This window comes from Ahaetulla prasina, chromosome 5, assembly GCF_028640845.1.
Source record: "Ahaetulla prasina isolate Xishuangbanna chromosome 5, ASM2864084v1, whole genome shotgun sequence".
Taxonomy (NCBI): Eukaryota; Metazoa; Chordata; class Lepidosauria; order Squamata; family Colubridae; genus Ahaetulla; species Ahaetulla prasina.
Genome location: NC_080543.1, coordinates 69,035,273 through 69,057,876, shown reverse-complemented (window position 1 = coordinate 69,057,876; position 22,604 = coordinate 69,035,273). Strand labels below are relative to the sequence as shown.

At 37.2% G+C, this 22,604-nt stretch overlaps 1 protein-coding gene across 1 annotated transcript in view; it reads right to left on the bottom strand.

The window, feature by feature from the left end:
• The window catches only part of DMD (dystrophin), a 1,918,566-nt gene that overhangs the window by 1,388,172 nt on the left and 507,790 nt on the right, over positions 1–22,604 (bottom strand). Inside the window, exons 10-11 of the mRNA XM_058186507.1 lie at positions 2,691–2,879; positions 2,235–2,419 (exon numbers count right to left, since the gene is read on the bottom strand). Coding sequence (XP_058042490.1) covers positions 2,235–2,419; positions 2,691–2,879 — 374 coding nt within the window. The remainder of the gene's footprint in view (positions 1–2,234; positions 2,420–2,690; positions 2,880–22,604) is intronic.

Genomic DNA, 22,604 nt, shown 5'->3' with positions numbered 1-22,604 from the left:
GAGTGTGGAGAGAACACTTTCATTTGGACAATGATAGATCTATTCTCTAAGCAAACTCATTTCATTGCTTGTTCCAGATTACCCTCAGCTAAAAAACTGGCAAGAATGTTCATCAAGCAAATCTATAGACTGCATGGAGTGCTTCGCTGGGTCATTTCTGACCAGGGAGTCCAATTTACGGAAAAGTTCTGGAGGGAGTTTCTTTGATCCATTGGATCTTCTCAAGGACTGAGCTCAGCTTTTCATCCAAGCATGAATGGAGCCATGGAATGAGCGAACACCATGGTGGAGCAGTACCTGAGATGCTATGTGGACTATCAACAAGATAATTGGGTGGACTTGCTACTTCACAGAAGTAGCCTACAACAATGGTCCACAGCAGCACTGGACTAACCCCTTTCCAAATCACTGGTGGAATGGACTTTATGCCCATGCCTGACTTACCGAGAGAACCTCCATCCTCAATGACCCTAACTGAATGGATGGAGTCGTTAAAACAGGGGTGGGAAAATACCAAGTGAGCCCTCACCCAAGCTGCAGAGAAATACAAACATCAGGTGGGCAAACACTGATCTCTTCAAGCCCCCTGTTGTACTGCAGCCCCCTCCCCCCGGGCCTGGCCCCCTGCCTGAAAGTGACTCAGAGAGTGAGTGAGGGGGAAGGGCTGTCAGGGCTCCCTTCTGCAGGGCCGGCCTCTCTGGCTCAGCTCCAGGAGCCAGAGGCAGGCCAGGTGGAGGAGGTGATGAGACCTCTGTCTCCTGTATCTCCCCTCGCCCAGGAAACACTTCCAGACCCAGCTGTGGACAATCAGCCCTGGTTAGATCCCAGGTTTCGTAGACAAGAGAGGTGGGAATAACAGAAGCAGGGGTGGGGCAGGCCTAGAAAGTGCTGAGTCACGGAGCCACACACCCCAGGGTATAAAAGCAGGAGGGGCTGCTATACTACTTTGTGACGAACAAATCAACTGATTGGAGAACACTTGAGCTGAACTTTCTGACTGAGCATTTGGCCTGAATTGCTGTTTGCTCCTGACTTCCTGGTTGCTCCGGTAATGAGCTCTGCGATGCTGGCATCAAGGAGATAAGAAAACCTTGGCAGATGAACTCTGGTTTGCTGCCAGAGCTGATAGTTGCCGTGGACGAAATTGCTGGCTAATTGAGTCAGTTCGCGTGCCTCCCGGACTGAGGTGGGAGACAGAATACCCCCTTTAAAGTGGGAGACTGGGTCTATCTGTCCACTAAGTACCTTAGGCTAAGATTACCTACCAAGAAACTAGGTCCAAAATTCCTAGGACTGTTCCCCATAGTGAAAGTAATAAACCCAGTAACTGTACAGCTTAATCTTCTCCGCTTGTTAGGGAAGGTGAATCTGGTTTTTCATAGCAGCTTTTTGAAACTAGCAGGTAGCTCGCAGATAAGACCCAGAGATCAACCACCTCCCAGGGCAATTGTAGTACAAGGGGAAACCCATTATGAAGTAAAGAAAATATTGGACTCTAGATTGCACAGAGGTCATTTACAATATTTAATCCATTGGAAGGGGTACCCTTTGTCTGAGGCTACTTGGGTGAAACTCTGGGATGTGAAAGTGGATAGATTGGTGAGACAGTTTCTTGAAAAATTCCCTGATAAGCCAAAGCCCCTGGTATGTGGGGTGGGAAGAGGTGGTTAAAGAGTGTTTAGAACCTTGTCCCCTAAGCCCCTGTCATTTGTCTCATTTCAGGACATTCTCATTTCTTGAGGGGAGGCAGCCTGTCAGCCCTGGATCCATCTTTGGGCAGACTTTACAGGGCTGCCACAGTGGGGGATGGGTGAGCTGTGGGAATGGGAGACTAGCAAAGGGAGTATAGTCATAATAACATTCTTTCACATGAGATCAAGGACAAGCTACTGGCACCTGGAGGGAAGTGACTGAAGTTTGGTGGCAGCTGAGACAAGAGATTGGGCCATGTGATGTGAATGTCACTGGAGAGGGCAGGGTGTGAGTTTTACTGTGGGTGGGGTAAAATGCAGGATTTCAGATTTGGTTTTTCCCCAGATGTGCCAATATGACTTCTCTAATAAAATTTTACTTTGATGGACTTTGTCTTGGAGTTTTGAATTACACTGAGGAGTTAGTTGGAATGCTGACACATACATTTGTATTAAAAATACACAATATTATTTTGACATGCTATATTATAACAATAATTTCACCCAGTATAAAATTGATAATACATATTTATATTCTCTTACTTGTTCTGTCTTTCCATACTTGTGACTCTGAGATTTTCCCAGCGTGAATTTAGAAGATTCATTTGTTCTTGTATTTCATTTTCTTCATCTTCTGAAAGCTTTCCAAATGTTCCCAAAAGTTGGCTGCCTACTTGCAAAATATCACCAACACGTCCTTGGTGAGCAGTTAATTCCATCATAAAACCCTTGGAAAATCATTATAACAACGATTACCAGCAGAAAACAAAATACTCATATGGATATTTTACAGATTACATTAAATTTCCAATTTTATCGAATAAACCAGTTTTTAGAAATTAACAATGTGATTCAAGTGTTTTGTAAAAAGGAAGCCAATGAAATAAAAATATAATTCAAAAGTTACATTTTTAGTGTCATACTGTAACCACAGAAAAACAATTAGCATATATTGACATTTTTGTGTTAATTATTGAAATAGACATTGTTCATTCATACCTCATGCGTGTGAAACTGTTCTTTAACTTCCTCTACATCAGTGGAGATCTCTCCTTGTGCTTGCAATGAATCTTCAGCAGACAGAAGCCATGAGAGGACTTCTTCTAATTCAGTTTGGTATCTTTCTAGGTCTGTTTCTGAACTCATGGGTGAAGTTGCAAATAACTTCTGTTCTTGACTTTCAAAATGCTGATAAATAAATAATTTATTTAAGGAAAAAATCACTAGTATACTTTCTTCTGGATTAATAAATGAAATGTAGTCATGTTAATTTAATAATTAATAAATCATATGAAATCAGTTTCACCTAAAATTAGATCTGATATACAGATTTTTATTATGTTGTACAAAGACATTGGAATTTGCATTGGATACAAAGCCATCTCATAAATATTAACAGAAAAGAGTAATCAGACATTCTTCATGCACAGCTTTAGTTATAGGTATGTTTGGTTAAAAATTAAAACATTAATTGTGGAGAGCTCAGTTTGTATATTCAATTATACTATAACAGCATGCAAAGCTATATTAACGCATATAAACATTGTAAATATTTATAAAAGTACAGTTGTAAGTTAAAATAATTCCTCTATTTTTTACAGTTTGGTATAACGTTATCTTTGCCAAGTATTAAATTAGAGATTAAATAAACTAGGAATTTTAAACAATGACATTTCTACATTATTATTGTTATGCCAGAGTCATGCTTGTCTTTCAAAGGCAATAGCGGTATTTTTTTCCCTTGTACTGAATATATCTGTTTCTGCTTCAATGTATCCCTGATGAATGGCAGATATAAAACTAACAACTCATGCCAGGGACACTTTTCTTCTTTATATTAGGAATGTGGAGTTTCATCACCATTTTTGTTTTTGTTTTATTTACTTCACAATTTTTTACACAAGACAAAACATGCTATATTGAACATTTTTATGAGAGAGAGAGACAAATTTAGTAAGGAAGATTAACTTTATTTTATGCATATTTTATTTTTAAATAATTAGGGGAATCCTACATTTACCTCATGGAGGAAAAAGCCTATGACATACTAAGTCAAACGTTTTCCTTGCAAAAGGGGGAAAAAAGTTATTTTCCTTCTTCCCATTCAAAAGATCTAGGCAGAGAGTTTTAATTACGGATGTCCAAACCGGAAACACATTTCTTTTAAAAACATTTTATATTTAGGAGACATGGATTGACTGGTGCAGAATTTAGTTTGGGAAAAAATTTTTTTTAGTAACATTGGTGTATAGAGAATCAAGAAATGATATCTGTGAAGAAGTAAACATATGTAAGATTGTGTTATGGTTTGCATTTGGAATGCATATTTTGACATGTTTTGTTTTTAATTCTCAACAGAACTGATGTAAAGCTTAAGGGCCTAGTGAACCTAACCATTGAGACATTCTTGTTTGAAAATGCAGATGGCAGAGTGAATGAACATCTGATGGAGAACATAAGAACACACTGTATTCCCAATAGCATAATAGGGAGCCAGATGTCTATTTTTTTAAAAAATAGGATGAATTGGCAAAAATAAATTAATGGCAATTAATGTGTTCAGCTAATTTCTGCAAGCACATATATATTTATTCATTCTATCTATCTATCTATCTATCTATCTATCTATCTATCTATCTATCTATCTATCTATCCATCCATCCATCCATCCATCCATCCATCCATCCATCCATCCATCCAACAAATTTTTATTTTTCAATTTCAGGTAGCAAAAATGTACACATTCCAGGTAAATTTGCAACTTCCATAAACAAGTTTGTATGGTAACTTTAAACTGATCTGGAGTCTTCTTAATTTCCCTCATTGTAGGTTCCCCATAATAGTTGTGAACTGATATGGGTCTAGAGAGAGATATTTAGTAGCCCTGACTCTTTTAAAATAATATCTTCTGTGTATGCAGACTTTTTTTATATAATTTTGCTTTTAAATGGAATAAAATATACCGCTAGTAATGGCCTATACTCCATTGTTCAAGAATAAAAAAATGTTACTTGAATCATTGGCCTTATAGATAAGTGGGCATGGCAGATTATCTGGGACGTGGTGGCTCAGGGGCTAGTACGTTGAGCTTGTCGATCGAAAGATCGGTAGCTCAGTGGTTCAAATCCCTAGTGCTGCCATGTAACGGGGTGAGCTCCCGTTACTTGTCCCAGCTTCTGCCAACCTAGCAGTTTCGAAAGCACGTAAAAATGCAAGTAAAAAAAATAGGGACCACCTTTGGTGGGAAGGTAATAGCGTTCCGTGTGCCTTTGGCGTTGAGTCATGCCGGCCACATGACCATGGAGACGTCTTCGGACAGCACTGGCTCTTTGGCTTTGAAACGGAGATGAGCACTGCCTCCTAGAGTTGGCAACAACTAGCACGTATGTGCGAGGGGAACCTTTACCTTTTACCTGACTCTTTTAAAACAATATCTTCTGTGTATGCAGACTTTTTAAATAGAATTTTGCTTTTAAATGGAATAAAATATACCTCTAGTAATGGCCTATAATCCATTGTTCAAGAATAAAAAAATGTTACTTGTATCATTGGCCTTATAGATAAGTGGGCATGGCAGATCATCAAAAAGTTTTAATATACTTTGAAGTCTAATGTGTAAAGAAATTACACTAACATTAATTCATTGAAGTGCAATTTTCGTATTATTTCTTTTACAAAGCACAATGCAGAATGTATAAAACAGAACAAAACAATCAATTTTGTTCTTCCTTCCTTTGTACTTTCCTTCCCTAGTAAAGAATTATCATAGATTCATCAATATACAGGATAGTAATTATAAACTCTTACAAGTATAATAAGGGTACAATTTTTAAAGATAAATTTCAATTATTTTTAAATTAAACATATACTTTCCTAATTATCTCTCATTCCCAAAACCAAGTTTCTTACTTGCATTATTTTACCCTGTAGAACAAAGTATTACTCTTTTAATTTTTCTAAAGTTATTTCTATAACAAAGAGTACTTTGATATCCCTTAAAATTATCCAGAGAAATTTGTTATTGTATACTAATAGTTTTGAATAAAAAACTATACATAATGAATAGTAATTATAATAATAATAATATCAGAGTTGGAAGGGAAGGCAGGAAACCCTACACCATTTCAGACAAATGGCTATCCAACATTTTCTTAAAAATTTCCAGTGTTGGAGCATTTACAACTTCTGCAGGCAAGTTGTTCCACTGATTAATTGTTCTAATTGTCAGGAAATTTCTCCTTAGTTCTAGGTTGCTTCTCTCCTTGATTAGTTTCCACCCATTGCTTCTTGTTCTACCCTCAGGTGCATTGGAGAATAGTTTGACTCCCTCTTCTTTGTGGCAACCCCTGAGATATTGGAACACTGCTATCAAGTCTCCCCTAGTCCTTCTTTTCATTAAACTAGACATACCCAGTTCCTGCAACTATTCTTCATATGTTTTAGCCTCCAGTCCCCTAATCATCTTTGTTGCTCTTCTCTGCACTCTTTCTAGAGTCTCAACATCCTTTTTACAACGTGGCGACCAAAACTGAATGCAATAATTACTGTCTCAGAGCTGAAAATGACCCTATTTAGTCAGGAGGGACTCAAGAAACTTGATTTCTATATTAATTTAGGGGAATGAATCTTAAATAATTAGAATTTTAAGAAGAAGCAAGGTAGTTTTAAACTACCAGCAGGACACAATTCATTTTTTTAAAAAGGTATACTTACAATTTTGCTCATAAGTTTATATACCCTGGCAGAATTTATGATTTCCTGGCCATTTTTCAGAGAATATAAATGATAACACAAAAACCTTTCTGTCACGGCTTCCGGTGGCGCCACCTTCTTCGATGAGTTCCTAATTAAGGAGCTCCGTACTGAACTTCGTAAAAGCCAGGAAAACGCCGGCTTTAATCATTTTCCCTGGATGAAAGGGAAAGATAAGAGCTGCGGGGGTGTGGTAGACCTCCCCAGGGGCTTTGTTTTTTATTAAGCAGAGTCCTGGGTCGAGTCCCATAAATCATCCTGCCAAGCTCCGTCCTTCAGTGCGCGCCTGCAAAAGCAGGAAAAGAAGAAAGTGTCCATCTCTGCTAATTGTCTTATCTTTATGGATTTCTATAAGCAGGCGGAATGAGCACGAGTGAACAACTACTGGATTGCAAGTATTTTTGATTTCCTGACTTCTACCCTTTTAAAAAGAGAAACTTTTTTTTCTTTGTTTCAACTGACTCTTTAAGATGGCGCCTGAAAGGGAGTGAAAGTGAAGAATGGAATTCTAAACAGCCTGTGTAACTAAGAAGCTAAGAAATCTTATCTGTGGATTCTAATGAAGTGAAGTGAGCTCTCCTATATTTAAAGGGGAAAAGAGAAGTTTCTAGACTTATATTTGGTGAATCTTAAAAACTGAAATGGCTACTAAACCACCTAAGACTGGGGGTAGAAGGGGTTCTGAACCAGCTTTAGAAGATTTGATTAAAGAACAAGGGAAAGTTTTTGAAGAAAAGTTTAAGGAGATAATGGATAATAATGAGAAAATAAGAGAAGAAATAAAAGAGAATAATAAAAAAATAAGAGAAGATATTCTGATGGCTTTCCAAGGTTTGGCAAAAAGACTGGAGGTGGTGGAGGAGGAGGTGCAAGAAATTGCTCAGTCAAATCAGCAAATAGAAAATAGAATGGGGGGGATGCAAATTAAATTGGACAAAAATGAAGATCAAGTGGTGGTGATGCAGTATAGAATGATGGAAGGAGCTCTGAGAATTAGGGGTTTGAATGAGGAGAAAGGAGAAGATTTTTTAAAAAATTTATCAGAAGCTCTGGCTGAATTTATTGAACTTGATCCACAAGAGGTTGCTTATCAAATTGACAAAATTTATAGAGTTAATTCCTGGATTGCTAGGCAGAAGAAACTTCCTAGAGACATTGTGGTTTATTTTTTGAAAAGAACAGTGAGAAATCAAATTTTGCAAGTTGCATTTCAGAAAAACTTGAAAATAGGAGAACAGGAGCTGAAGGTTTTGAAAGAGATTCCTCCCAAGATGCTAAGGGATAGAAAGGACTTTACATTTTTTACACAAGAGCTTAAGAAATACCAAATTCAATTTAGATGGGAGGTTCCAGTTGGTTTGACAGTGTATTATCAAGGAAGGAGATATTGTATTGACACAGTGCTTAAGGCCAAAGATTTTCTTTCCACCGTGCTGAAACTTGAAGTAGAAATAATAGAGAAAAGAATTCAAGAGACTCAAATGGGTGTGGAAGCTGAGGTGATTCCAGTGATGTTACCATCTAAGGAACAACCACAAGAACAAAGACTGACGAGGGGAGCTCTTAAGCGTAAAGAAAAGGAGCAACAAACTCAAAGTAAAATTCAGGATTCTGCGACAGAAGCGGTGGGAGGAGCACGGCCAAAGATACGGGAGGACGATCTTCAGCTGATCGCTCAAAAGCTTCAGCAGGCCAGTAATGGCAAATAAAATCTTGACTTAGAATGTCAATGGTTTGAATTCAGCTCAGAAGAGAAGAAAAATATTTCATTATTTGAAAAAAGATATACCAGCCAAGTTAATAGAGGCAGATATTCATGGAAGATATATTGCTATTGAACTTACAATAGAAACAAAAAAGACCCTTTTGTTTGCTATATATGCACCCAATCAGCAACAAGAAAAATTTTATAGAATGTTGTATGATAAATTGATTCTATGGGATTATAAATCGTGTATTATATTGGGAGATTGGAATGGAGTAATAGATACACGAAAGGACAAGAGAACTTTTTCTAAGAAGATACCTGCACATGCAAAGCTGCCTAAATCCTTTTTTGACATGATAGAAGATTTTGAGTTGAGAGATGTATGGAGACTGCGGAATTTGGAGGAAAGAGATTATACTTTTTTCTCTGATAGGCATCAATCCTTCTCACGTATTGATTTTATTTTAATTTCTAATGATTTGCTTTTTAAGGTGAAGAAAACTAAGATATTTCCAAGATCTTTGTCTGATCATAGTCCTGTTTGGATGGAATTGCAATATGGAAAAGAAGGTAGAAGAACTTGGAGATTAAATGAAAATTTGTTTAGATATCAGGATAATGTAAATCAATGTAAAAAGCAGATGAAAGAATTTTTTGATCATAATTTGAATAACGAAACATCGATAGAAATGGTTTGGGACGCCAGTAAAGCTTTTATGAGAGGTGTATTAATATATATTAATAATAGACAGAGAAATAAGCAACAAAGACAGCGTAGGTATCTAGAAGAGGAAATTTATAAGAAGCAACAATTATTAATACATAACCCGCATGATCAAAAACTTAAAGATGCAATAAAGTTATTACAGAATCAATTTAATATGATAATAGCTGATCAGGTGGCAACAAATATACAATATGCTAAACATAATACTTTTTGTAATGCAAATAGACCTGGTAGGTGGTTAGCATATACCTTAAGGAAAAGACAAAAACAACGTACTATAGAAAAAATAGAATATAAAGGTAAAGAGAGATACCAACAGGATAAAATTAAAAAAGCTTTTTTAGAATATTATACAAATTTATATCTTAAAGATAATATATTGAACAGGGATATTGATAATTATTTGAAGGAATATAAGGTTAAAAATTTAACTTTAGAACAAACGGATGAACTGAATCGGCCTATAACTTCTGAAGAAATTATTTTGGTAATTAAACAATTAAAAATGGGGAAAACTCCTGGTACGGATGGGCTTACAGTTAGTTATTATAGGAACTTACAGGATGAGATGTTAGGTCCACTTAAGGAATTATTTAATCAGATACAATTAGGAGGGGGAATTCCCCCCTCATTGAGAACCTCTTTTATTTCATTGATACCAATTATCTTTGCTGGGGAGAATTGCTGCTATTAAAATGAATGTTTTACCTAGATTTTTATTCCTCTTTCAGATGATACCAATAATTAAGAAAGATAAGAATCTTGAGGAATGGCAGAAGGGAATTAATAAATTTATATGGGAAGGTAAAAAAGCTAGGGTTAAAATGAAAATAATTTAAGATTCCCGGGAAAGGGGAGGTTTAAAAATGCCTAATTTTAAATTATACTATGAAGCAGCTGCTCTCTCTGCAATAAGTGATTGGTTTAATTTAACGGAGGAAAGAATTTTGAATATAGAAGGTTATGATTTGCTATATGGATGGCATGCATATTTAATTTATGACAAAAAAGTGGATAAGGCCTTTAAAAATCATGTGTTAAGAACTGCTCTTCTGAGTATTTGGAAAAAATACTTTTACAAATTAAATTATAAGGTTCCTATATGGGTAAGTCCTAGACATACAACAGAGAATATAAATATAGAACAGAATCAGGAAATGATTACGTATAAAGATTTTTTGTATACTGAAAGAGGTAATTTGCAATTAAAATCGCTGCACGTACTAAAAGAAGAAGGGAAAAATTATACTTGGTTTCAATATGAGCAACTACATGCTAGATGGAAGGAAGATCAGACAATTGGTATAGAGCAGAACGAGGGAAATTTGGTAAAGCAAATTAGAAATCAGTCTCAGGAGCATATAAAGAGATTGTATAATGTGTTACTTGAAATAGATTCTGAAAGGGACTTGGTAAAGGACTGTATGATAAAGTGGGCACAAAATTTTCAGGAGCCAATATTATTGGAAACTTGGGAAAAAATTTGGGTTAGAAATGTTAAATTCATGCAGGCATAGAATCTGAGGGAAAATTTTTATAAAATGTTTTATAGATGGCACTTAGATCCTAAGAAATTATCGTGTATGTACCCAGATATGCAAGCAAAATGTTGGAGATGTAATTGTGATGATGCTACATATTTTCATATTTGGTGGACTTGTAAGGATATAAAGGCCTTTTGGATAAAAATTTGGTGGATTTTACAAAATGTTTTGAAAAAGAAGATAAAGTTCCTGCCGCAATTTTTTTGTTGGGAATTATTACGGACTGTACAGTAATTGAGACTAAATTGATTTTAAATTTAATAACAGCAGCAAGATTACTAATAGGACAATACTGGAAGAAAAAAGAAGTACCTACAATAGAAGAATGGATATTGAAAGTTGCCAATTTGGCTGAGATGGCGAAGATATCAGCCTTTTTGAAAGACAATACGCAATAAAGATACTTAAAGGAATGGAAAAAATGGATTGACTATATTCAAAGTAGATATCAGACTAAGAGTTATCAGACTGTTTTTGAATGATTATGATGTATTATTTTTTATTGTTTTCGGGGGAAGTTAGGAATTGATGATTGTAGGGGTATAATTAAGTTGGGACGAAATTTTTTTTAGCATATGTTTGTTTTATTTTTAACTATACCTTGTGCTCGTTCCGGGAAGTCGGGGGGGGAAGGGGGTTGTGAAGGGAGGGGGGAGGGGAGGTGGGGGAAAGGGGGGGATTTTTCTGTAAAACTTTTTGAATAAAAAAAAAACACCTTTCTGTCACTCATGGTTAGTGCTTGGCTGAAGCCATTTATTATCAATCAATTGTGTTTACTCTTTTTCAATCATAATGACAACAGAAACTACCCAAATGACCCTGAGCAAAAGTTTACATACTCTGGTGATTGTGGCCTGATAACATGCACACAGGTTGACACAATGGGGTGTGTATGGCTCTTAAAGATACCCATCCTCACCTGTGATCTATTTGCATTTAATTAGTGTATGTGTATAAAAGATCAATGAGTTTCTGGCCTCCTGACAGACCGTTGCATCTTTCATCCAGTGCTGCACTGATGTTTCTGGATTCTGAATCATGGGGAAAGCAAAAGAAGTGTCAAAGGATCTGCAGGAAAAGGTAGCTGAATGGTATAAAACAGGAAAGGGATATAAAAAGATATCCAAGGAATTGAGAATGCCAATCAGCAGTGTTCAAACTCTAATCAAGAAGTGGAAAATGAGGAGTTCTATTGAAACCAAGCCACGGTCAGGTAGACTAACTATACTTTCAGCCACAACTGCCAGGAAAATTGTTCGGGATGCAAAAAAACAAAACCAAAAAAAACCAAAAACAACCCACAAATAACTTCAGGTGAAATACAGGACTCTCTGAACACATGTAGTGTGGCCATTGCAAGATGCACAATAAGGAGACACTTAAAGAAAGATTGGCTGCATGGTCAAGTTGCCAGAAGAAAGCCATTACTACGCAAATGCCAAAAAGTATCCTGCTTACAATATGCCAAACAGCACAGAGACAAGCCTCAAACACTCTGGCACAAAGTCATTTGGAGCGATGAGACCAAAACTGAGCTTTTTGGCCACAACCACAAACACTACAATTGGAGAGGAGTCAAAAAGGCCTATGATGAAAAGTGCACCATTCCTATTGTGAAACATGGAGGTGGATCGCTGATGTTTTGGTGATGTGTGAGCTACAAAGGCACAGGACACTTGGTCAGAATTGATAGCACAATGAATGCAGTATGTTATCAAAAGATACTGGAGGACAATTTGCATTCATAAGCACAGAAGCTGCACATGGGAAGTACTTGGACATTCCAACATGACAATGATCCTAAACACAAGGCCAAGTCGACTTGTCATTGGCTACAGCAGAATAAAGTGAAGGTTCTGGAGTTGCCATCTCAGTTGCCTGACCTCAATATCATTGAGCCACTCTGGGGAGATCTCAAATGTGCAGTTCATGCAAGACAGCTCAAAAGTTTACAGGACCTGGAGGCCTTTTGCCAGGAAGAATGGGCAGCTTTACCATCTGAGAAGATAGAGCCTCATCCACACATACCACAAAAGACTTCAAGCTATCAGGGGCAATACACTGAATTAAGAACTGGGATATGTAAACGTTTGCTCAGGGTCATTTGGGTAGTTTCTGTTGTCATTATGATTGAAGAAGTGTAAACACAGTTGATTGATAATAAATGGCTTCAGCCAAACACTAATCATGAGTGACATAGAATAGAATAGAATAGAATTTTATTGGCCAAGTGTGATTGGACACACAAGGAATTTGTCTTGGTGCATATGCTCTCAGTGTACATAAAAGAAAAGATACGTTCATCAAGGTACAACATTTACAACACAATTGATGATCAATATATCAATATAAATCATAAGGATTGCCAGCAACAAGTTATAGTCATACAGTCATAAGTGGAAAGAGATTGGTGATGGAAACTATGAAACGATTAATAGTAGTGCAGATTCAGTAAATAGTCTGACAGTGTTGAGGGAATTATTTGTTTAGCAGAGTGATGGCCTCGGGAAAAACTGTTCTTGTGTCTAGTTGTTCTGGTGTGCAGTGCTCTATAGCGCTTTTGAGGGTAGGAGTTGAAACAGTTTATGTCCAGGATGCGAGGGATCTGGAAATATTTTCACGACTCTCTTCTTGATTCGTGCAGTATACAGGTCCTCAATGGAAGGCAAGTTGGTAGCAATTATTTTTTCTGCAGTTCTAATTATCCTCTGAAGTCTGTGTTTTTCTTGTTGGGTTGCAGAACCGAACCAGACAGTTATAGAGGTGCAAATGACAGACTCAATAATTCCTCTGTAGAACTGGATCAGCAGCTCCTTGGGCAGTTTGAGCTTACTGAGTTGGCGCAGAAAGAACTTTCTTTGTTGTCCTTTTTAATGATGTTTTGATGTTAGCTGTCCATTTGAGATCTTGCGATATGATAGAACCCAGAAATTTGAAGGTTTCTACTGTTGATACTGTGTTGTCAAGTATTGTGAGAGGTGGAAGTATGGAAGGGTTTTTCCTAAAGTCTACCACCATTTCTACGGTTTTGAGTGTGTTCAGTTCCAGATTGTTTTGGTTGCACCACAAGGCTAGTCGTTCGACCTCTCATCTATATGCGGATTCGTCATTGTCTCGAATGAGACCAATCACTGTTGTGTCATCTGCGAACTTCAGTAGCTTAACAAATGGATCATTGGAGATGCAGTCATTGGTATACAGAGAAGAGAAGTGGGGAGAGCACACAGCCTTGGGGGCCCCTGTGCTAATTGTACAGGTATTTGATGTGATCTTGCTTAGCTTCACCTGCTGCTTCCTGTTTGTTAGGAAGCTTGTGATCCACTTACAAGTCTGTTCCGGTACCTGTAGCTGGTTTAGCTTAGTTAGAAGAATGTCTGGAATGATGGTATTGAATGCTGAACTAAAGTCTACAAAAGGACCCTTGCATAGGTCTTTGGAGACTCAAGATGTTGTAGGATGTAGTGCAGAGCCATATTAACAGCATCATCTGTTGATCTATTTGCTCGGTATGCAAATTGCAAGGGTCTAAAAGCGGATTCGTGATGGTTTTCAGGTAGGAAAGCACTAGCCTTTCAAAGGTTTTCATGACTACAGATGTTAGAGCAACTGGTCTGTAGTCATTTAGTTCCTTGATGGTGGGCTTCTTCGCACTGGGATGATGGTAGGCGTTTGAAGCAAGAAGGAACATAGCACATCTCTAGTGATTTATTGAAAATATGGGTGAAGATGGGGCCAATTGGTCAGCACAGACTTTTAAGCAAGAAGGAGTTATCTTGTCTGGGCCTGGAGCTTTTCCTGGCTTTTGTCTGTGAAATAGGTCCTGCACTTCCTTTTCTGTGATCACTAGGGGTTGTGAACCCAATGAAATGGGGTCAGTTGTAGGAGGCTTGGCTGTTGTTGGTGTGTCTGAGATGGGGTTGTGGAGATAGGTGGCTGTAGTTTCCTTTCAAACCTGCAGTAAAACTCATTCAGGTCATCTGCCAGTTGTTGATTACCTTCAGCCTGGGAAGGAGGTTTGCCATAGCCGGTGATATTTTTAAGAGTTTTCCACATGTTTGCTGGTTCATTTGCTGAAAATTGATTCTTTAGCTTTTCAGAGTAGCTTCTTTTGCTGCTCTTATCTCCCTTGTTAGTGCATTTCTGGCCTGATTGGACAGCATTTTATCACCTTTTCTGTAGGCTTCCTCTTTGGAATGTCGAGCTGCTTAAGTTTAGGTGTAAACCAAGGTTTGTTATTACTGTGTATTCGCAAGTTCCTTGTAGGTACACATAGGTCTTCACAGAAGCTGACATATGATGTTACAGTATCTGTGAGTTCATCCAGGTCTGCAGAGGTATCTTTAAAAATATTCCAATCAGTGCAGTCAAAACATGCCTGTAGCTTTAATTCTGATTCCTCCGTCCAGGTTTTCACTGATTTAATTATTGGTTTTATGGCTTTAAGTCTTTGCCTGTAAGCAGGTACAAGGTGAATCATGCAATGATCAGAGTGTCCTACAGCTGCACGTGGTAAAGACCGATAGGCATCTTTAGGGGTGTGTATGGCTCTTAAAGATACCCATCCTCACCTGTGATCTATTTGCATTTAATTAGTGTATGTGTATAAAAAGATCAATGAGTTTCTGGCCTCCTGACAGACCGTTGCATCTTTCATCCAGTGCTGCACTGATGTTTCTGGATTCTGAATCATGGGGAAAGCAAAAGAAGTGTCAAAGGATCTGCAGGAAAAGGTAGCTGAATGGTATAAAACAGGAAAGGGATATAAAAAGATATCCAAGGAATTGAGAATGCCAATCAGCAGTGTTCAAACTCTAATCAAGAAGTGGAAAATGAGGAGTTCTATTGAAACCAAGCCACGGTCAGGTAGACTAACTATACTTTCAGCCACAACTGCCAGGAAAATTGTTCGATGCAAAAAACAAAACCAAAAAACCAAAACAACCCACAAATAACTTCAGGTGAAATACAGGACTCTCTGAACACATGTAGTGTGGCCATTGCAAGATGCACAATAAGGAGACACTTAAAGAAAGATTGGCTGCATGGTCAAGTTGCCAGAAGAAAGCCATTACTACGCAAATGCCAAAAAGTATCCTGCTTACAATATGCCAAACAGCACAGAGACAAGCCTCAAACACTCTGGCACAAAGTCATTTGGAGCGATGAGACCAAAACTGAACTTTTTGGCCACAACCACAAACACTACAATTGGAGAGGAGTCAAAAAGGCCTATGATGAAAAGTGCACCATTCCTATTGTGAAACATGGAGGTGGATCGCTGATGTTTTGGTGATGTGTGAGCTACAAAGGCACAGGACACTTGGTCAGAATTGATAGCACAATGAATGCAGTATGTTATCAAAAGATACTGGAGGACAATTTGCATTCATAAGCACAGAAGCTGCACATGGGAAGTACTTGGACATTCCAACATGACAATGATCCTAAACACAAGGCCAAGTCGACTTGTCATTGGCTACAGCAGAATAAAGTGAAGGTTCTGGAGTTGCCATCTCAGTTGCCTGACCTCAATATCATTGAGCCACTCTGGGGAGATCTCAAATGTGCAGTTCATGCAAGACAGCTCAAAAGTTTACAGGACCTGGAGGCCTTTTGCCAGGAAGAATGGGCAGCTTTACCATCTGAGAAGATAGAGCCTCATCCACACATACCACAAAAGACTTCAAGCTATCAGGGGCAATACACTGAATTAAGAACTGGGATATGTAAACGTTTGCTCAGGGTCATTTGGGTAGTTTCTGTTGCTGCTCTTATCTCCCTTGTTAGTGCATTTCTGGCCTGATTGTACAGCATTTTATCACCTTTTCTGTAGGCTTCCTCTTTGGAATGTCGTAGCTGCTTAAGTTTAGGTGTAAACCAATATTTGTTATTACTGTGTATTCGCAAGTTCCTTGTAGGTACACATAGGTCTTCACAGAAGCTGACATATGATGTTACAGTATCTGTGAGTTCATCCAGGTCTGCAGAGGTATCTTTAAAAATAGAAAATTGATTCTTTAGCTTTTCAGAGTAGCTTCTTTTGCTGCTCTTATCTCCCTTGTTAGTGCATTTCTGGCCTGATTGTACAGCATTTTATCACCTTTTCTGTAGGCTTCCTCTTTGGAATGTCGAGCTGCTTAAGTTTAGGTGTAAACCAAGGTTTGTTATTACTGTGTATTCGCAAGTTCCTTGTAGGTACACATAGGTCTTCACAGAAGCTGACATATGATGTTACAGTATCTGTGAGTTCATCCAGGTCTGCAGAGGTATCTTTAAAATATTCCAATCAGTGCAGTCAAAACATGCCTGTAGCTTTAATTCTGATTCCTCCGTCCAGGTTTTCACTGATTTAATTATTGGTTTTATGGCTTTAAGTCTTTGCCTGTAAGCAGGTACAAGGTGAATCATGCAATGATCAGAGTGTCCTACAGCTGCACGTGGTAAAGACCGATAGGCATCTTTTAGTGTTGTGTAGCAGTGGTCTAGAGTATTCTTGCCTCTGGTGGGACAATTGACATGCTGAAAGTATTTTGGTAGTTCTTTCCTTAAGTTTGCCTTGTTTAGATCTCCCAAAACAATGGCCAGTGAATCAGGGTGTTTGGCTTCAGCCTCCATGATTTGGTCAGCTAGAGTTCGTAATGCCTCGTTTACACAGGCTTGTGGTGGGACATAAACAGCAATTAGAAGAAATGAGGAAAATTCACGAGGCGAATAGTAAGGTTTGCAATTGATAATTAGAGTCTCTAAATTGTTGTCACAGAATTTGTAAATTATGTTAAAATCTTGACACCAGGTTGAATTAATATATAGGCATAAGCCTCCTCCTTTCTTTTTACCAGATGTTTCTGGTAAAACATGATTTATATTCTCTGGTAATCTCTGGTAATCATGTCTGGTAAGACATGATTTATATTCTCTGAAAAATGGCCAGGAAATCATAAATTCTGCCAGGGTATGTGCACAATTGTAGTTTTAGCACACTCCTTCTCCAATTTCCCTACAAAACCTTTGTCACTTTGTCAACCTTTATTTTACTGTGGTAAAATATCCTTCTGGGAGCATTTTGCTGTGAATGAAATACATGGACACAAACCTGTTATCAATTTCTTTGCATTGCACACATTTTCTGCTATTCTTCAGAATTTTCCTCCATATCTCCTCCATATTTACAACCATTTGTTCAGCAATTATTCCAACTTAGTACAGTGTTGGAAAAAGTGATTTACCATCAGCCTCTGAAGTTATGGCTATTGTAGTCCTCCCCCAGTCATGTGATCAAAATAATTAGCTATATAAGTTATATAAGTTATTTACTTGGCTTGTATGCCACCTAGAACCTTTGGGAAGCTATCTGCATGAACATAACCAATATCCAAGAACTCAAATACATATTTAAAAAACGACAAAAATCAGGAAATATAAGAACCAAACATAGAAATGCCATGCACCTACAAATCCACCTTCAATTATAACACAGTTTCCTCCTATGACAGATAGAAACGTTCATCATTTTCTTGAACTCAAAGAAGGAAAAAGCTGTGCAAATCTTTATGAAGAGAGAGTTTAAAAGAATGGGATGGCTATTGAAAATGTACACTTCTAGACTTCTGGCTGATGTGCGGCAAGATTGGACATGAGGAGCAGGTCTCTGGCTCCTGCGCCAAGTTCTCCTTGTTGGAGGGCTTCAAAAGGAGATAAAACCACCCTGTAATGGTGGTGAAGAAAAGAGGAGCACTCTGCAGGTTGCAGAGAGCAGCAATTCTCCTGCTTGACCCAGGGCTCCTCCCCTCTCATCCATGATGAAAAGAGGCAGCCATCATGACTGCCATGAAGCTGGGACAGCCGAGGCAACAAAGAAATCTACAGGAGCAGTATAGATGAAGAGTGACTGGAGCTGGGAGAGAAGATTCTTTTTTTATTTAGACCCTAACTTTAAAAGAAAAAAAAAGAAAAGAAAATCCAGGAAAAGAGACTCTTAGAACTATTTCTTAAAGTGGCAAACAACCAAAGAGAGAAAAATCCTAGACACGAAAGAAAGGAACTAAGGGGAGAAAAATTAAAGACCTTTTAAAAAATAGAAAATTGGATTTTTAAACTGGGTAGGCATTGTTTTGGAAGGGCATTATAAAATGATGGAACTATCTACCTGAATAGCCAACTTTGCTTCCATAAATTGAACTATAATTAGATTAATCAATTTATCAGACTTGAAACAATGCTGAAACCTAAGTTGAGGGCGCAATCTACTGGTGGATAGAAATATACCATACACCTACAAGCCTGGGAAAATTCCTGATAAGAGAAATAAGCAACATTCATATAGGACTGTGGTGATACTTACTGTTCTATAACTATCAACTTTATGATTACTGGAGACTCTATTGTGAAACGAAGGAAGATTCTTAAGTAAAGTAAAGTGACTTTTGATTTGTGAAAGCTGCCTGGACTACTTAAATACTAATTAATAATCCTGAGATGTAAAGAACTATGATTATTGAACTTTCTGAGGAGCAACATTGGACTTGAATATATTGTTTTTGGACTATTGAGTAAGAGCGGGACTTACTGAAATAAGACAAGATGCTCCATCAGGGGGAAATGAGTGAGATTTCAAAAGAAATGGTGTTGATGTTTCTAAGCATTAGGGATACTATGACAAAGAATCACAGAGGGATAAAGAACCGATTGCAAGGCATAAATGGAAAAATAGAAAATATCCTACAACTGATAATGAATGAAGACAAAGAGTCCAGGAAAGAGAGGAGACAGCAGAAAGAATGGAGGAAAAGATAGAACAGACAAACCAGTAAAGAAAGCAAGAAGATGAGCAGGAGAAGATGATAAAGGTAATAATGACTGATGAAATAAATCAAGGGGAAAGTACTTTAAAAGAGTTAAACATGGAATCAGATAACCTGGAAGATACTTATGAAAGGGAGATAGGGGTTTGTGTGGACACTTTGGAGACCTGGCAGCTTAGGAGGATAGAGATGGGAGAAATATTCAAACTGAACGGTAAAGACACAGATGCGGATAGAAACAAAGATCCAAGAGAGGAGTATGGGAGACAAGCTAAAAAACAAATAAGAATTGAAGTATTAAAACGAGCAAGAGATGATGTATAGAAAGGAATATTTTCTTCTTTTTTTTTCTAATATAATGATGGCCTGATTAAAAACTAGAATAGAGGTAGAAATAAGAATACACACCTTTAAATAAAACAATAGTTAGATGGAAAGATTGGAGGTTGAAAGATGGTTTTATTAGGTATGTTTAAATAATAGGATGATTGGTACTTGAATGGCATATTGTGACTTTGAACAACCAAATAATGAAAGGTCTATGTCTTAATATAAACATGTGTATTAACACTAGAATTAGTATTAGTGGCCTGATTAGAAGCTATAATAGAGGTAGAAATAACAGGGGGAATATTAGCAGATATAATTTTTATATAATAGAATGTAAGTAATAATTAGATGAAAACATTAGAGGTTGAAAGATGGTATTAGTATGTACACTTAATATCGTTGGCATTAAAATGGAACATTGAAATATTGAATATCTACTGTAAAACAAACATGTATATCAATACTAAGATTATATAAGTTTGATTAATGTAACAACTTATTATTATTATTATTATTATTATTATTATTATTATTATTATTATTATTATTATTTACACAAAATGACAGTATACACAGCAAACGAGATTATTATTATTATTATTATTATTATTATTATTATTATTATTATTATTATTATTATTATTATTATTATTATCTTTTTTATTTTTATTCATTAAACATGAAACTCAGTCAACTGAAAATTCAAAAATGCATCACAAATACCATTTACTGCTAATGGTTAATACAGATTGCTACCAGCGTCCTAGGTATCAATCAAATACCTTCTTAAGATATAAAATGTTCCAAATAGCACAGTTTTTTGCAGTTCCGCTGGTTATTGCAGGAAGCTGCAATTTGTTGACGTATCTTATAAAATTCTTGGACATGGTTCCAAGTGCCCCAATGACAATGGGAGTCACTGTTACATGTCTCATCCATAATCACATAGTTTCAATGGCCAAGTCACAATATTTCATGATTTTTTACGGTTCTTTTTCTTTGATTCTGGCATCTCCTGGTACTGCGATGTCAATAAATTGTACGTTTCGGTTTTTGACAACTGTGATATCTGGCCTGTTGTGTTCCAAATGAGGATCTGTCTGTATTCAAAAGGTGTTTTAGCCAGTATCCATGCAGTTTGTCCAGGCCAGGTGCACTCCAGTTCTTGACCTTCTCAGCTTGTTTTGTAACCATGTCAGTTGTTGTTACAATATTTTCCATTTTGTTTTGTGTTGTTTGTTGTTGATTAACTTTGATCCAGGAGACAGTTTTGTTGTGTTCCATTTGGTTTTCCCACAGTTCTTTCCAAAAGTTCTAATTTTTTTCTTTACATGAGTGAACATTAGTTTGGACTCGATTTTCATCAAGGGACCGGTAGAAGAGGTGCTGGTTTCTTCTGAACTGGACATTTTCATGGTATTGTTTAATTTGTCCTTCATATCTTTCAATTTTCTTTGCTGTTGCTATTACACATTGTTTTAGTTCTTCCATGATTTCCGCTATTGTTTTTTTTTTTCCTACAGGTTGTATTTTTTATGTAAACTATTTTTCAGCTTTTTGTTAGTTTTCCTTCTTTCAAGTACTTCAGATTGCTGACACCCCCTCATAGTTTTTTTAAATTTTATTTTCAAGTCGAATTTTCCACTTTGGTATTCCAGTCGGTTTCTTCTTTGGCATTTTATAACCCAGTTCTGCGGTTATAACGGCAGCTGTGCTATAGATTAGTTGGTTGGTTTCATATGGTGTGCTGGATGGATGGACATTAAAATGTTGTTCACAACAGTTAACAGATCTTTCACTTGTTTGCTATACACTTCGCAAATAGTTCACAAATCTGATTGGTGCTAATGGTTGATATGGGTTGCTGCCAACCATTAGCACCAGTCAGTTGTATTTGTGACACATTTTTAAATGTTCAGTTGACTGAGTTTCATGTTTAATGAATAAAAGAGATAATAATAATAAGCTGATCCTGCATTTCTGCTATCAAACAGGCAGGTAGGCCTCTTTCCTCCCCTCCCCTCCCCTCCCCAGTGAGAATAATTAACTAGTGGAACAGCTTTCCTTCAGAAGTACTAGATGCTTCATCACTGGAGGTTTTTAAGAAAAGACTGGATAACTACCTGTCTGAAATGGTATACAGTCCCCTGCTTGAGAAGAGGGTTGGATTAGAAGACCTGCAAGGTTCCTTCCAATTCTGTTATTATGTTACTCTGATGTCACAAAAAATAATGAGATACCAATAAATGTCTGGTGTCATGAATATGTTGCAGTGATCCAAATATCTAGGGTATAAGTGAATGTGAACAAAATTTCCCAGTCCAGGAATGGTTATAGCTGACATATAAAAAGTAGATATTGAAAGACTACCATAGTTGCTACCTACTCCCAAAGCAGGAATGTTAAATTTAGGAGAACCCCCACATTGTGAAGCACCTTTGATCAGAAGACTACAACTCTATTCAAAATTAAATACTGAATTCTTTAGACCTGTCTAATTCACAATCCCAAAATTACTCTGTGTTGAAAGAATTCAGTTAGAGTCTTTTGTTCCCAGATGATTACAAACTTCTACCACTGAGCAGAACTCCCACCACATATCAGTGGTATGTGGCTATGTTCTAGGGAGACAAGGAAAGAGTCACAGATTAGACAAACATGATGCAAAAGTCATCTCAGTTTACTGATGCATAGGGTAATGGGATTCTTTCAGAGAGGACCCTTCCTACTTTTCCAGAGAGTAAAAGGAAAGGTGGGGAGAAGTACTTGCAGTAGTGCAAGATTCTGTTAATGTAACCTTACAGTAAAGGTAAAGCTAGTTTTAATTGTTGTGCTCCTTTGTAGATATCTTGAAGGGCTAACACCAATATTACCAATAAGGGCCAGCACCAATAAGTTGTTGTTGTTTTTAGGATGACTTACAGTATGTAACTAGATAATATCACTATACTGATGATATGAAATGTAATGCTAATAGATGATCTGCCTCAGCAATTTCATGTAGAAGTTAAAAAGAAATGGAGGAAATAGAAATCCTTGAGGGATGCCACA